The following is a 15,564-nucleotide window of genomic DNA, read 5'->3' as shown; positions in this document are numbered from 1 at the left end:
CTTTGTAAGAAGGTTATTTATTCTTATACCAGTGCACTCAGTAGCTGGTTCTCTGAGATTCCTTTTCCTTCACACGAAACTAAAGGATATTTCCAGTTTCTGTTTCCTCAATGTAAATGCCCTCTCTTTTCCACCTGTACTCACCATAATAATCCTAAAGGCTCTCAAGTCCAGTGACTTTCTTCCTCTCCACTGCTATTTTTTCTTCTATTTTTTTCCATCTTTATTATTATTTTCAGCAGTCAAAAGATAGCTTCTGAACCTTGCCAAACTGCCATTTTAATGCTATTTAGAAGCTTCTGTTAAACACACACGAACATTTTGAAGCATGGAGCAAAACCTGGTTTGTGTCTGGAAAAGCCTGCAGTCAGAGCAGGAGACAGTGGGGTCCTGGTAGGCTACGATGATTCCAAAATCAGGGCCCATCTATTGATTTTCCATTTTCAAATGCTACATGCAAATTACTAGGCTCATTATAAGCTACAGTGAATGACTGCTGAAATACAGGTTATTTTCTTCCCTGTTCTTACAAGGATGAACCCATCTATCAGCTAGGAATAAATTATAAATAAGCTCTTGATTGAATTCTTTTACATGTTAAATTTCTGTGGACTGAGCAAAGCTGCAAAGACAGTGAGCTTTGCCCTTTGTCCCACATTTTTAAGCTAGTTTTGTATTCAACACTCTAGTTATCTCTTGTCCCATGTCCTCAACCGTAACCACTTACCTCTGATGCACTGATCATGGTTTTTATAAAAAACTTTATTCCCCAAGACAAAACAACTAATTTAACAGCGGAATTATTTCATTTTTTCTTTGCAGAATCTGTTACAATAATAGTTAATCTTCGTATGAGGAGAACGAACTGAGATACCGGTGACTTTCACAACTTAAATCTTTTCAATGATGATTGACAGCATAAAAATTGTGTGAACCAGATGCAGAATGTTTCATCATCTTGTTACATTTTGTGATCTTTGATGAAGAAAGGAATCTCGTGAAGATATTAGAATCCTTCCAGATATGCACAAATGAGTTATTGGATATAGGCCGTACAGGAACTGTCGTGTACTTACACAAAACCTGCTGGAGTGTAACCCATGATCACTTCTGCCATGAAAAAAAACATTCAGCGACTGGTAATATCATTGTGGTAATATCACTGCTGGGAGATAGCAATACCAGACATTCTCAAAAAGAGTTACTGATTCTTCACTTCTAATTTGCTGAGTGAAGGCGAATTTTACAAAAATATTTAACCCAGTACATTTAACCCATTGCCTTTAACACAGTAGAATAAGCAAAGAGGCAAGGCTGAGCTGAATGCCTGGAAGTCAGGGCAGTCGAAGAGAAACATGCTCTTGGCTCAGCAGTTGACAGGAAGGGCTGAGATGGCGTTGCAGCAATTCCCCTGTGAGGTCTATGTTTGCTCACCCCCAGCAGGTCTGCCCAGCCCCAGTAACATCAGTTCATGACTATCAGTGGGGTTCCAGCATGAACAGAGTTACCTGCACCTCCAGAACCATCGACAATGTAGAGAACCAGACTGGATAAAAACAGAACAATTTGAATCACACTAAACATTTCGATGACCAAAAAGAAAGTGCTTTGCTTAGATTTACAAAGCTCTCTCAAATAAAATGTGAATACATTTGAAAGCCTGTTTTAAGAGAATATATAGTAGCAGCTTAAAAATGTAATTTTTCTGGAACGTTGGGCCTCCCATCCCCACCCCAAACAGATAATTTGGTAAAACCAACAGTAATTCATGGTGTACTCAAGGCTACATGGAGACTGTGGAAGAGAAATACTGACCAGTTTTAAATAATCCTGTACGGTATCTTTGCTCCAGAGAAAAAAATACTTGATTTTATATTCACCTCATATGATTCTACATCCTTAAGTGGCATCTTTTCCAGTAACAGTAGGTAAAACAGAGCTCAACTCAACAAATAAATACATTAAAATCAAAAGAACTAGGTTCACGCAGTAAGAGGAATTTTTCCCTTGACAGTGAGAATCAGTTTCCCAAGGGGGTGTTTGATATAGGGAATGGAAAGCAAAACTTATTAAAATCCAGCACATGCATTCAGACAACTACAGTATGTATCCCAGAGGGATTGTGATAAGCAACAGGAGAGCCATGTCATCTACTTCAGAATCAGGATTACTGAACAGAAATTTAGAATTGAAGTGATACCTACATTTTAAATCAAAACCCTATTAAAAAGAACTGGTGGAAAAACTTCATGTAAGAAAAGGTTTTACTGGTAAAATATGGACTTTTAAATATTACAAGTGGATATTGGAATAATATATTTAAAAATACATTTTTAACTATTTTTCTTACTTAAGAAAACATCCTTCAGTAAAATTACCAAGCATTTTGTTAAATATAACCTTTCCTTGAGGTTGTGACTGCTACTGTTAATAATGATAAACAATTGATCTACTTTAATTTCTGTAACAGAAAGACCTAATTATTTTGATTATTATTTTTAATAACATAGTAAGCCATTTTTCATTTCTCAGTCTGCTTCAATTCTATGATTTAGTTAAAGCCTATAGATTTAAGAGCATTGTAAAGACAAAACATACACCACAGCAGGTAAAGAGGAGACTGAGGACATTTAGGAACAGTGTTCAAGATTGGAAAGGGTATTCAAAGCTGACAAAATGAAAAAGATTTAAAATTCAGCGTTCCCTAGTGGTCTGCCAAAATTTATGTGAAGTTTTATTGAGAGAAAGCCTTCAACAGTTCTTAACACTTTTACCTGCAAAATTAAAAATGAAAATGAAACAAGAAAATCGAGAAAAGGGCTCAGTAATGACGAAGTCCTATGAATAGCTGCTAGAATCAGAAATTATTTTTCCTGATTTAGTACCAACTGCTTCTTCTTAGTGATTAGCACCACTGAAAATTCAGACAAACATGATTTACTGACCTGTTTGTTGTGGACATTATTGAGGATCTACTCCAGGCAGTTCAATCTTCAGTGGTTCATTCAGCCTTCAGGACATGTCTCCCAAAGAACCTCTGGGAAGATTGTTTGGAATGCAAAGCCTGGACACACTAATCAAGAAGTAATCAAGAGTGAAGCCCTTTCTACTTTATCATTTGCTTCTTTTGAAATAATGAGAACAGAACATAGTACAAAACTGACCAGGCAGTACAATTCTTTTCATGAAGTAACCTTTTTCTTGTAATCATTTACACTGTTGTAAATTGTGTATAATTTGCACCTTAACCTGAAGCACTTTGTATATTTTCTTCTCCCCTTTTAACCATTTATGTAGATCACAAATTCATCAAGACAAGAAGTAGTTGAAGTTGTCTTTCTCCTTCCACCCAGAAAGAATTAGGGAATATTATAGTGACAGTTTTTAAAAAGAGAGTATCACTTCATCATTGCATGTACTCATTACAGGTAAAGATTTTTTTATTAACTTATTTATTTGTAATAGTAAAAATTGTTGTAGACTTTTTTTTTTTTTTTTTAATAAAGCTGCTGTTTATATTAATTCCAATAAAAAAAAAATAAACTTTTGTACATTCTTCAATCTCTCCCTTGTCTCTTTCATGCTTCATTCACAATTACTTGCATCTTCTTCCATTTGAAAAATTGTGGGTCAATGGTAAAAGTGGTTCTAATATCACATGTCCTCAAGTCACATGAATGTTACCAACTTTTTGTCCCCTGTAGCTTGTTCTTCCATACAATCTCTTAGTGCTCTGGGTCATGATAACATGCCAAGTCCAAACACAGCTATGACTGGTATGGATGATGGAAATTTCCTCTCCTCCTCCATTTCCATCAATCTTATGCTTTTCCCCACTCTTTGTTCCTTAGAACCTTTCTCTGGATTTTCCCAGTAGCTGTCTTTGGCAGAGCCTGAACAAACTCCACCTGAATGACAAAAATGCATACTCACTTTTAGCCAAACAAATTCTAATTAATCTTTGAGATGCAAGGAAAGACATACCAATATTATGGATAGAGTAAAAAGCTGGGAAGCTGCACAGCTTGGGGGTGGGATGGTGAAATTCCTTACTACACATCTTAGCTGGGCTGCACAGGCAGTACTTGCAGGGGCAAGAACCACAGTCCTGAAGGTGTGTGTGCTTCAGCTATTATGAAAGCAAATTATTGTTGTTTTTCAACTCCTTTGATGCCAGCAGGAATTTCTACTTTGCTTTGGCTCAGAGTCTAAACAGAGCTCAAGGAAAGAACTGGTAAGAATGAATGCCTTGTCCATCAGAATCACTGTGAAAATCTTGTAATTCATGAAAGTACGACTAGTCCCTGATAAAGGTAAGGAACCACTTCTTCCTTTTGGGCTCTTTTAGTGAAAACAGCAAACCCAAGGCTACAGCTGACTCTCTAATTTTTTTTTTTTTTACCTAACTATGTTTAAAGTGTTAGTCAGCAGTTGAAAAGGAACTGAGGATGGACAAAAACAGTTCAGTTCCTGACACAATTAGAAGACCTTTTTGTAGTGTACTTACCTTTCTTGGATACTTGTAAGGAGCAGTCACCTTTTTGACATGTTGCTGAAGATCTTGAGTTAGTTTTTCTGGATCATGTGACACAAAAGCAGGAGCCAAAACAATGAAGGCTTTGACCACCTGTACCACAAAAGTTAAAGGACTCCATTAACTTCCAGATGTAGGAATAAAGAGATACTTTTGTTGCTAAAGCTGAATACCAAAATATAAGAAAGTTGTTCTTAATCTCCTATGTCCTGGGCTATTGCTGTTTGTTATGGAATGAGTTGTAATAAAGGACACCAACTGAAGTACAGGGCTTTTTGTTAGTTTGTTTTTTTGCTCCACTTTTTTCTTCTTCTTGATTTTATATACTACTAAACTTTCCAGAAGTTTTAGAACAGAAAACAGCTGAAAGTTTCACCTCAAAAAAAAACATGTTGGAATGTTGAAACACAAAAACCTCTCTGCTACCATGTGCTTAGTGACAAAACAGGAGTAAAATCCCTAATACTATTTCTTAGACAATAAGATGTCACAATACATTATTTTTTCCACCTCAAACTTTTTGAGAGGAAAATGCTGAAATTCTGAGATCTGTCAAGGACTGTTTATTTTTTTTTAAGTCATTTTAATTTCAAATTTGCAACTTTTTCATTCCAAGGAAGCCTCATATATATAGAGAACTTCATGCTTAGAATAAAATATATTTCTTTCCACATCTTTTTTATTTTTTTTTCCTTTTTACCTCCCCTCGAACTGGATCAGGACTGCTGACAACAGCTGACTCCATGACTGCAGGGTGCTGTATTAAGGCACTTTCAACTTCAAAGGGACCAATACGATACCTAGGAGAAAACATAAATATGATAGCTATAGCAAGTTAGTCATTCAGCTGGTCTTTTGATATTGTATTTCGTGTTAAAAAACAGAACATTCTTACCAGGCAAACAATCAAATCTAAAAGCAACTGACTTACCCAGAAGAATTAATTATATCATCAGATCTTCCAACAAACCAGACATATCCTTCCTCATCCATAATCCCTCTGTCCCCAGTGACATAAAAGTTTCCAGACATGCACGCAGCAGTTTTCTCTGGATTATCCTGACAACAACCAACATTTCAAAAAAAGAAAAGTGTATCTGATAGTTAATGGAACGTAATTCAATCACTTTGCAGTAGTGCTAAGAATGATCAAGGCTATTTTTTAGTTAGACTCAAAGTAATATATTTAATGTTATTTTACGTGTTCAATTAAAAAAAAGAGTCGCTTTAATTAGCAGTTTTGAACAAGCAATGCATGAGAGATGGCATTTGCATATATCTATTTTAGAAAAAAAGGATGTGATCCTTCAAAATGCCCATCCAACACAGCATTTTGCTAAAATATGTATTTGATTTTCTTCAGAGAAATGATTTTTTATTGCAGGGGGTCTCCACAATGGTCTCCTGTCAACAGAAACTTTTCACCCCCTGACCTTTAAGACCAAAGCACAGATGAGGTGACCTACAAGAAAAACTTCATTAACTACACTTACCTATTTTTCTACATAAGAAAAAGCAACTTGACAACACAAGACTTGATGAAACATTGAAGATGTTAGTGATATTAAGGAGTAAGGTATTTGTGCTCTTTGGAAACCCTCCCTGAGCTCTTGGCATATTAGAGAAGCCTTTATGGATTTGCTTCATTATTCTTGATCCAAGGATAGGGGTGGAAAGGAAGAGAAGGGAGTGATGCACTCAATATAAAGCCCATAAAGCTAAGAGACAGATGCAGGTCCGGAACAAGGTACTCCCTGCTTCATGGTGCAAGATGCAATTATATCTTGCCTGTGTGTTCTTGATCAGATGTACTGATCAAAGCTCTCACATAACCTAGACAGACCCTGTGAAGATGCTGGATGAAATTCTGCTCCTCAGTAAGGTAACTTTGCCCTGGGTCTCTCGAGCTTCTCAGCAGGCACAGAGAGGCTAAGTCAGACTTACCAAGTACTCAGAGAACATACAGAATGGTCGTTCAGGTTGAACTCGAATAGCGATGTTGCCTTCTTTTCCGACAGGCACAACAGTTCCGTGGTCATCTATGATCTGCAGTAAGGACTTACCATTACTGCTTTGACTAGTTTTGTGAAATACTTGTGTTGAAACTAGTGAATGACAGACCAGGACACAGACAGCATTGCCCTTATGCACATACCCCAAATTGCAACTAAGCTCAGATGCAGTGTATCAACATACCTGCACATCATAAGGGGGAACAGCTTTTCCCAAAGAGCCAGGTTTAATTTTCATTCCTTTCATATTGGCACATATTGTTACCTGCATAACAGATATGTATTCATATTACTTATGAATGCATATAATTCATATATATTCATATATAACATACATTATAAATCTTGCAGCATTTTCTAGGCTTTCTTATCAGCTTGCATTAGACGTGACACCTCTTCATGGCTTTGTAACAACCAGGACTGAATCAAGACTAAAGCACTGTGGTTCTCCATCATATGGAAGAATGGTTAGCCCTGTGGACTGTGATTGCTTATGTTCAAGTTTGCCCCAATGCATTTTCTTGCAAACACCTGAATTTGCAAGACAGCAGATATAAGATGATCACGTCTTATTTCAATAAGGGGATAATTTACTTGGGGCCATCTCAAGGATAAGAGGAGAGAATGCTTGAAATCTGACTCATAATAGCTTCATTATGATCACTTACAGAATGGTCTGGGATGTGAACTGATTTAATTCTTTCCATCAGAAGCTCAAAGGGGCCAAGCTGATATCCACAGCAAATTACTTTTTATTTTTTCTTTTTAAGTGAAGATGATGAAAAGCTCAAGTTATTTGATCTGATGTAGCTTCTGGCATGCTTTTTGCAAGGAGCTTCCTTTAAAAAGTTCATTATTTTCACCTTTTCCATTGATTTATCAAAGCACATTGTGCCTTGGGTACTGTCACCTTTGAAATGGCATACTGTAGGAATTAAAATGAACGTACTGTTTCAGTCTGGCCATAGCCTTCATAGATATCCAGCCCTGTTTGGATTTTCCACTGCTCCATCACTTCAGGATTGAGTGCTTCCCCTCCAGACAAACAATGTTTCAGACTCATGAACTTGTAGCTTGAGAAAAATAGCAAATAAAATAATTTTCTTAATTTCTGATAACAGCAGTGAATGGTTTTACCTGGGCAGCTTCCCTCAACTTTCAAAGAAAGTATAACTAAAACTTTACAAGCTAGTTTGAAAATGACAGTAATCATCCTGTTACATGCTCCTGGACTGAACTCCTAGATTGGTCATGTTACCACTGAGGACAATGTGATTTCTCTCTGTGTCACTGGGAATTGCTAAGGACAAAAAAGGATTTCAAAGTTTTGTTGGAAAAAAAGCAAGCAAAGGTGTTTTCTTGAAAGAACTGACCAGAGCAATCTGAACAAGCATGTCAGGTGTTCTTGGAAAGCTGAATTAGGTGGCTAAATCCCGATACCTAAGACCAAATCCAGAATTTTCTAAAGCAAAAGAAAGGCTAAATAGGAACACAGAGCCTGAGCTTTCTACTAAATTAGGGCTGGCTTTTTTCAGGATGAAAGTCCTGTGCAAGAAGAGTAAGTACACCACTAAAGGTGTGAAAACTCCTTACAAATCACATTGACTACTTCTCATAAGCTGAATATTTTACAGCGTAACAAAACCAGTAGCAACTGCTGCCAAATAACTCTCAGCATGTGAAAGTCCTCTAAATGATCACTTCATTCTCAAGTATATAGAACAACTTCACTGTACTCCTACAGTTCCTTGATCCAGAGCTGTCTGAAATCCTCGTTGACTTAAATTTAACTGTGAACCATAAGTTCAAAGGAAGTGATACCTTACAATACGTCTAATTTATTTATTCTGTGCTGTTTTTAACAAGACCCCATTCCTGAAGCCTAAATGGCCGAAGGTGTGACTACATATTCTCATGTTTCAGAACATAGCCTTCTCTTCTGAGAGCAAATTTTTGCTGATTAGTTTTCCTTTATCTGAAAAAATAACATAAGGCACTAAACAGCCAGAGCTGTCAGAGCATTATATCCCAGCCTCTCTGCTACCCTTGCAACAGATGCGCAGTACCTGCTCAGACAGTGTTGGACAAGCATGCGGTAGGCAGTGGGGGCAGTGCAAAAGGTGGTGATGGGGTATCTTGAGAGAGTCTAGAAAAAAAAGAAAGTTACCTTGCTGAAAATAAAATGTAATGGTGAGTCTGACTCTGTGTCAGGTGATGTTAACATGACTTATGTGCTAAAATGTTTGCAAAATGCAACTCCTACAAATGCCAGATACATTCAACATTCAACAAAGAACTGTGAATGCCTGAGACATCCTGACCATGGAGTGGTTGTACCAGTCAATGCCACTGCTGTAGAAAAAAATAGTATTTTCTGTCCAACAAAAATCACTCATGTGAATGAATGACTGCTGAGAGTAGCTAGTAGTTCCATTTAAGATCCTTTCCTCCATCCCAAGGCAATGCTGTCCTAGGCTCAAGGCAAAGTGAAAACAACAAATAAGAATGAAGCTTTTCCAAGTTTGTTCCTGAGGCAGTCTGGGTCTCCCTTCCACACATGAGGCTGATGTTGAGAACAGCCCAGCTGTTTGGTTTTGTGAATCAGAGGGGAGGAGTAGGCACACTGGCAACTCACATAAAATTTAGGATAGCAGAACCCCAGTTCAGGTTCATACCCAACTCTTCTTACTGGCCAATGCCCACCCTTCTCCCTAAGTACCCAGAAGTTCATAATCAAGCTTTGCTTTAGGCTAAGTATTAGACAGGACACCAGTGATCTTCAGTTAATTTTATCCTGCATCTTTCACCACATATCCTCCACCCTGTAGCCCTGTCACATGGCCTAACCAGGAGGGAAAACACTTGCTCATCTAGCTTACCAGGCACCAAAGGGAGGGATAGTTGTTTGGAATGTGGAAAGTACTATGCTTGATGCTATGGAGCAGTTGGTACATATGCACTGAAATCTACCTTGTTTGCTTCATTTATGCAAAATGGAAATAAAGCTCAACAAAAATTAGCTTTATTTAAAAGATAAGCCATGCTTTCATCAAAAGAAATGTTATGCTTACCTCTGCAATAACTGCTGGTTTAAACTCTGGCAAACTGTGTACAAAAACACATGATCCATTGATCCATGGTGCAAAAACACTGCTCCAAGCTGCCTTTACCCAGCCAGTATCAGAGGTATTCCACATTATATCTGAGGGAGTCAAGTTCATCCAGTACCTGATAAAGCAGAGGGGAATAAAATGCTTCATACAGTGTGAAAGACTCAGGTCCAAGTCACGGCACAATTAAAGGAAATGACAGGAGGCTTCCATTAGAACACGAAGTGTCACCAAGTAGGGCTGTTTAGAAAGTTTGCAAGAATTTAAGAAAATCTTAAAACATTTTTTCCCTTCGTTTCCTCCTGTTTAGTATTTCAAGTGTCTGTTTTTCTTCTGAACAGTGCAAAAACATCCTTGGCCTTTGTTGCAGAATCTGGATCCAGACCAAAAGCTCAAAAGCTGAGCAGATCATTTGGAACACGCTTTCCTTACCTTGTGGGTTAGACATCAGCTAAATCGCAGATTATTTCTCTAGGAATTTAAACAAATTACTTCTGTTGACTTCATGCCACCAACTTTCAACAGAGAATGCCTAAGGAAATGCATCTTTTGGTTTTCACAATATTTCTCACACCTTGGGAAGTACAAATGAGAAAGATGCTCAGTGAAAGCAAACCATTGCCAAGCCAGATTCCAAGTGAACTGTGACTTGAAAGATACAATCCTATGGTCCAAAGGCCTTTGGTTCTCAGGGAAGGCTTACATAACACTAAAGAACTCAACTTTATCTGGTTTTGCTATAAGGAGGCTATCCTGACTGCTACTCCGCAGTCAGCTCTGTGAGTGGTAAAACCCTATGGCTTGATGATCTCAACTGAGTCTACAAAAGTTTTTAATAACCAGTGTTCTACCCTGAGAAGGGGAAGGTGAGGAAGAAGCAAGATCCTATGCTCACAAAATGCCTACATTTACTGTAACTGTTACTGTCCCGTTTTCCATCAATGATTGTATCATGTAATCAGTACATGGGGAGCAACCACAAGCTATACCTGCCACTGGTTGCAAATCCGATGCCATAACTGCCGTGGGACTGTACTACCATCTTTGGAGAGCCTGTACTTCCACTAGTAAAATAGATCAGCATCGGGTCTTGACTTCTTGTCTTGACGCATTTATGGTCAGCAGATGTCACCCTTCAGAAGAAATAGTACATAATAGCTATTACATTCCACGAAAGAAATACTACTTTTTAAGGTTTAGGAGATAAACAGGAAAATGATTGGCCCCAAACTACATGATCTCACAAAATAAATAGTTGCATCAGGCAGCACACATAAGAGCTAGAGAGCACATCTGGCTAATCACAAGTTTGCTCTGTATATAACAATTTTCACAACGTGAACACCTAGAGCATATTCCAGTGACTGCACACAATTATTTTGCAAGGGTTCTCAAAGCACTTTTTGTAGGACAGGTAGATGCAAAAATAACTTCTGCCTCAACACATACTGTCTCCCACTTTGAAGTCAATGGGGGCCATATTCAGGCTCTGATGCCAGGCAAGGTGGTCTTACACACATATTATACCATTTAAGTTCAAGATACCGATGAACTGTCAGACTGTCTGGGCTATCAAGACAGTCAAGGGAAGAAATAACTGATGCCACATTAGTGGGGCACCAACAGATGTTATGGCAATGTTATCATCTCATTGAATTAAAGAGACATAAGGCTGGGCTCTAGAAGACAAGCACAAACAACTGCAGGATTAGTACTCTGTGCATTTGTGCTGTGATTGCAGGTGGAAACAAACATTTTAGAAGCTGGCAAGTTGCTGAGTAAGCTCAAAGACTTGAGTTCAGCTCCCAGAAAGTATGCTGGAGGAATTTGTACTTAACGAAGTGATTACAGTGAGTTGGCAGAGGTATGGAAAAAATATAACTCATCTGTATTTTGGAATCCCAAAGCTCAGAGTCATCACCTGACTAACACAGCTTCCTTTATTTCACATAGATGTTGATAAAACAGCTGTACTCACGCAAAGAGTTCTTTGAGGTTCAGCCACCCGTCTCGGCTCCCTTTGGCTACAATTAATTTGGTTTTCAGAAAACGGCATTCAGACATGACAGATTCCACTGCAGGTGCCAGTGTATCACTAGTAACGATGCACTTGGCCTCTGAAGCCTGGAGTCGGTATAAAATATCTTTGGCTGTTAATTGGGATGTTCCTGGAATAAAGACAATTCCTGGAAAAAAAGCAACAAGCAATTCAGAAAATTCACCATTTATCTTTACAATGTTTACACAACATGACCCCAGTCACAGAAAAGCTGAGTTACTTGCCAAGAACTTATTCTTTCAGAACAAGGAACAAAGTTTAACTCACGTTCTGAAGGCACAGTTGGGTGAATTTGTGGTCAAGGAATGACCTGGCATAGACCCAACCTGCCAGATCTCATCTGTCTCTGAACAACCTCCAAAATCTGCAACGCTGATGTTGAGTTTTGTGTCATGCACATTAAAGGTGTATCTGATGAGTAAGATCTAGATTTAGAGTGTTTTTAATACTTCCTTCATGATCTGTAACTAAGGAAGGGAGTTGTGAAATTACCATCCGCTGAAGTGTATAAGGCCAGCATTTGGATAATATTTACATCTGGCATAAAGCCATTGTTCATTTCAATAAGGAATTAATATCTCTGACATGGTATATAGACCTCAACAGATTGAGGTCAGGTAGTTTACACATACAGCTCAGTCAACATATCTGTCAAGCATGGATTAGTATTCTAATGTGAATAAATGCGAGTTTGGATAATGGGCACAATGTGCTTGAATTCAAGTTTTTAGAGGGAAAAACAAATTTTCTGGATTTCTCTACCTCCTTTTCCCAAGAATTTCAATAACCTACACCTACATGATTGATTTCAGTCTTCCTGCACCTTCATATGTGTCTGCTAAATTTCACAGCTAGGAAACTGAAGCACTGAGCTACTGAATGATATTCCCATGTCATAGTTAAGAAAATCTTGGATACAGTAAGAACTGGATTCCCTAAGTCTCAGCCCCATCTGCAACCTGCAAGAATCATGGAGCAAACAATATAAAAATACTTGATTGTGTCCCTGCTGATGCTGAATTGTTTTATAATGGATGTTTTGCAGACTAAAAATGAAATGGTTCAACTTCTTCTGAAGAATTTTTGAAACTAACACCAAAACGGAAAAAATATTGTACTGAATTATAAACCACTGCAATCATATAAGTTATTGCATTAAAACTGTTGATTCTGATAATGGCTCTGGTCAAATCTGGCCTTAGGTTGTAAACATTTAATCTCCACTGTCTTCAACTGAGGATGCCATTTAACTGAACCGTGTCTATTCAGTATCTAGTACAACGCTGTTTCGGTTCTTGTGTGGGTGCTGCCAACTCTCTTTCTATATAAAAGAATAGTACAGGGCAGAGCAGCTAATTTCTGCTCACTTTTCTTTATTTTTTTAAATATTAATTTAGCAATTTTTTCACATTTATTTATTTTCGTTCTTTCTGTGTCTAAGAAATCAATAAGGTTATTCCACCTGTTCGCATACAGGCCACATTCAGTAGCCACCATTCAGGAACACGAGGCAGAACTGCTATAATTCTGTCTCCTCTCTGCAAGCCACATGCCTCAGAAAGTATATTAGCTGTTTTCCTGGACAGAAATCCCAACTCTTCAAAGCTCCATTTCACCTCTTCTCCTTCATCATTTACCCACCAAAAAGCTGGATTTGCTGGTCGTCTTCCATCCTAGAATGCAATAGAATATATTATAAATGACAAACCTTAAAAGGTTTAGTTTTAATCCAAAATAACTCCAGACTAAGGAAATGATCCTTTGCCATCAGTCTCTTAGAGTGATACCCACATTTCTGACAAAGAAAATACTGCATCATACTCTCCAGCGGTATTATACAGCATCCATAACGCAAATTTATTTGTATCATTTGAGATTTGTTCCAAAGTCTATGAAGAAGAAGAAAGACACTACCTTTTCCAGTTGTGACCACTTATCCAAGACATCACTTGCAAAGTTGAAATATTCTGGCAGTTCCTTTTCACACTGGTTTACAGAGTCATAGTACGAAATAATCTGAGATGTAAGCAGCCTGTTACATCCATGGAATAATCTGCAAGGCGACCTGAGAATCTGCAAGCACTGAGGAATCCAGGATTTAACAAATGACCTCATGATAAATGATGGTTTAGCAGACAGTGCAGAAATAAGTATCAGATGAACACCAACAGGGATCAGTCATCTGCAATGACAGAAAATACATTTAAAAACAGCCAGATATTGGATGCTGTTGAGTTTGTGATGTTGGAGAAATGAATCCAAACCAGCTGAAACAAATAGGTTGTTTGTGTGCCCTCCCTGCTTTCCCCACTATTTTAACTGATTCTTAAAATAAGTATTCCTCCTTTTCCAGAGACTGTAATTGTTTTTTTTTTTTTTTATTATTATAATCTGCCCTCTGCCTTTTCAGCTGATGAATGAATCTCGTATCTCATCTATAAGATTTCACTTGCCAGTTCTTTTCTAAATTTCTCTCTCGATTCTTGGAAGTTTTACATTTTGACTGCTCACAGAAATGAAATGATCTACTGCTAAAACTTAGGAAATGTGTTACAGTAAGGACACTTTATCCCACCAATTCGAACTTGTATATGTAACTATGTTATGGCTTGAATACACACTAGGTGGCGATTCCCCATACGAAAGCATACATCAATGAAACTGGTGAATATTTCCTTGTGAGTTCTATTTTTTCTGGGGGGTATAGAATAAACACAAAATAAACAGTAGGCAAGCAAAGATGAAATTCCAAAGATTTCCATTTGCTTTGCACTTCAGCTCAATTGTGCGCCTGCAAGAAATATATACATTGTAAAATATACTCACAAAGAAAATCCCACCATTTCTTGTCTTGCCTACACAACATGCAGGCTCATCTGGAAGAGGCAGAACAGGTGATACTGCAGTTATTTAAAGCCCAGCTTCGGAAGTCTAGAAAACTGGATCTTTACTCCTGGATGCAAAATCTTCTGATTAAACTTGTTATGAGTTTAGTCAGATCCCTAAGGATCTTGCCACTCTAGGAATCTGTGTCCTGATAGGACTTGTGTGTGCTCTTCCTCTTATTCCAGTTTCCTTCCTGGAGGTTAGAAGACCTTTCCAAATTAGTGCCTACTACCTGGTAGGAGGTCTTCAGGAGAAATTTGATACGATTGCTATTTGTTTCAGTGGCAGACAGGGAAAAATCAACTCTGCAAGCAAATGGCTTTGTCACACTACCTGTGTGTGCTCTGGGAGCCTTAAGCTGTGTTCTGGGGTAATTTACAACATGGTCTGTTCAGATTAAACATGCCTTGTTAGTTTCCCCCTGCTCTTCTGGAAGATGTTTTATACCCTCCCAGGATGTTACTTGGAAGACAGCTTCAAAAAAAAGATGAATAACTGATATTTTCTCTGTTACAAAGAGAAAACAACCACAAAGTCAAAAAGGAGACTCTTATCTTCCTGGTGTGTGTGTGTGTGTTTTTCCCTTTAGAACCTGATTACTGTATCTGTATTAGTGTGGTCTTATCTTGAAAGCAGCCTGAGTACACAGCTCCCTGATTTCATTAGGCACCCTGTACAAGCGCTAATCGGACAAGTCTCAAGGTGCATTACAGCCTTTGAGATTCGCAAAGTTCACTTGAAACCAAGCCCCACTCACACCAGGAATGAAAACAACCTAAACTGAAGCAATCTGCTATCACCAAGAAAATGGAGACTTACCAAATCAACCACAATTAGGAAGCCTTCTTCCCTTTAGCAGTACCCTCTCCTCATACCAAATTTTTCATCCTGTAGTCTAAGGGCATGAAAGAGCAAAGCTACACTTACACTTTCTCCAGAGAGCAACTTCTTTAACAATTAATT

At 38.1% G+C, this 15,564-nt stretch overlaps 1 protein-coding gene across 1 annotated transcript; it reads right to left on the bottom strand.

Moving 5' to 3' along the window:
- Nucleotides 1–3,821: 3,821 nt before the first annotated feature.
- On the bottom strand, nt 3,822–13,830 carry LOC311214996 (acyl-coenzyme A synthetase ACSM4, mitochondrial-like; the record flags this gene model as incomplete). The annotated part of the gene is made up of 13 exons (XM_084295903.1): nt 3,822–3,908; nt 4,508–4,627; nt 5,235–5,334; nt 5,466–5,593; nt 6,479–6,580; nt 6,731–6,811; nt 7,496–7,619; nt 8,613–8,692; nt 9,618–9,774; nt 10,646–10,789; nt 11,635–11,842; nt 13,178–13,388; nt 13,630–13,830. The coding sequence occupies 13 exons, from the start codon at nt 13,828–13,830 to the stop codon at nt 3,822–3,824; spliced, it is 1,743 nt and encodes a 580-aa protein (XP_084152029.1).
- Between the last annotated feature and the right edge of the window lie 1,734 nt (nt 13,831–15,564).

The sequence above is a fragment of the Netta rufina genome, assembly GCF_964035555.1.
Source record: "Netta rufina genome assembly, chromosome: 15".
Lineage (NCBI taxonomy): Eukaryota > Metazoa > Chordata > Aves > Anseriformes > Anatidae > Netta > Netta rufina.
This window is presented reverse-complemented; position numbering and strand designations above follow the sequence as displayed.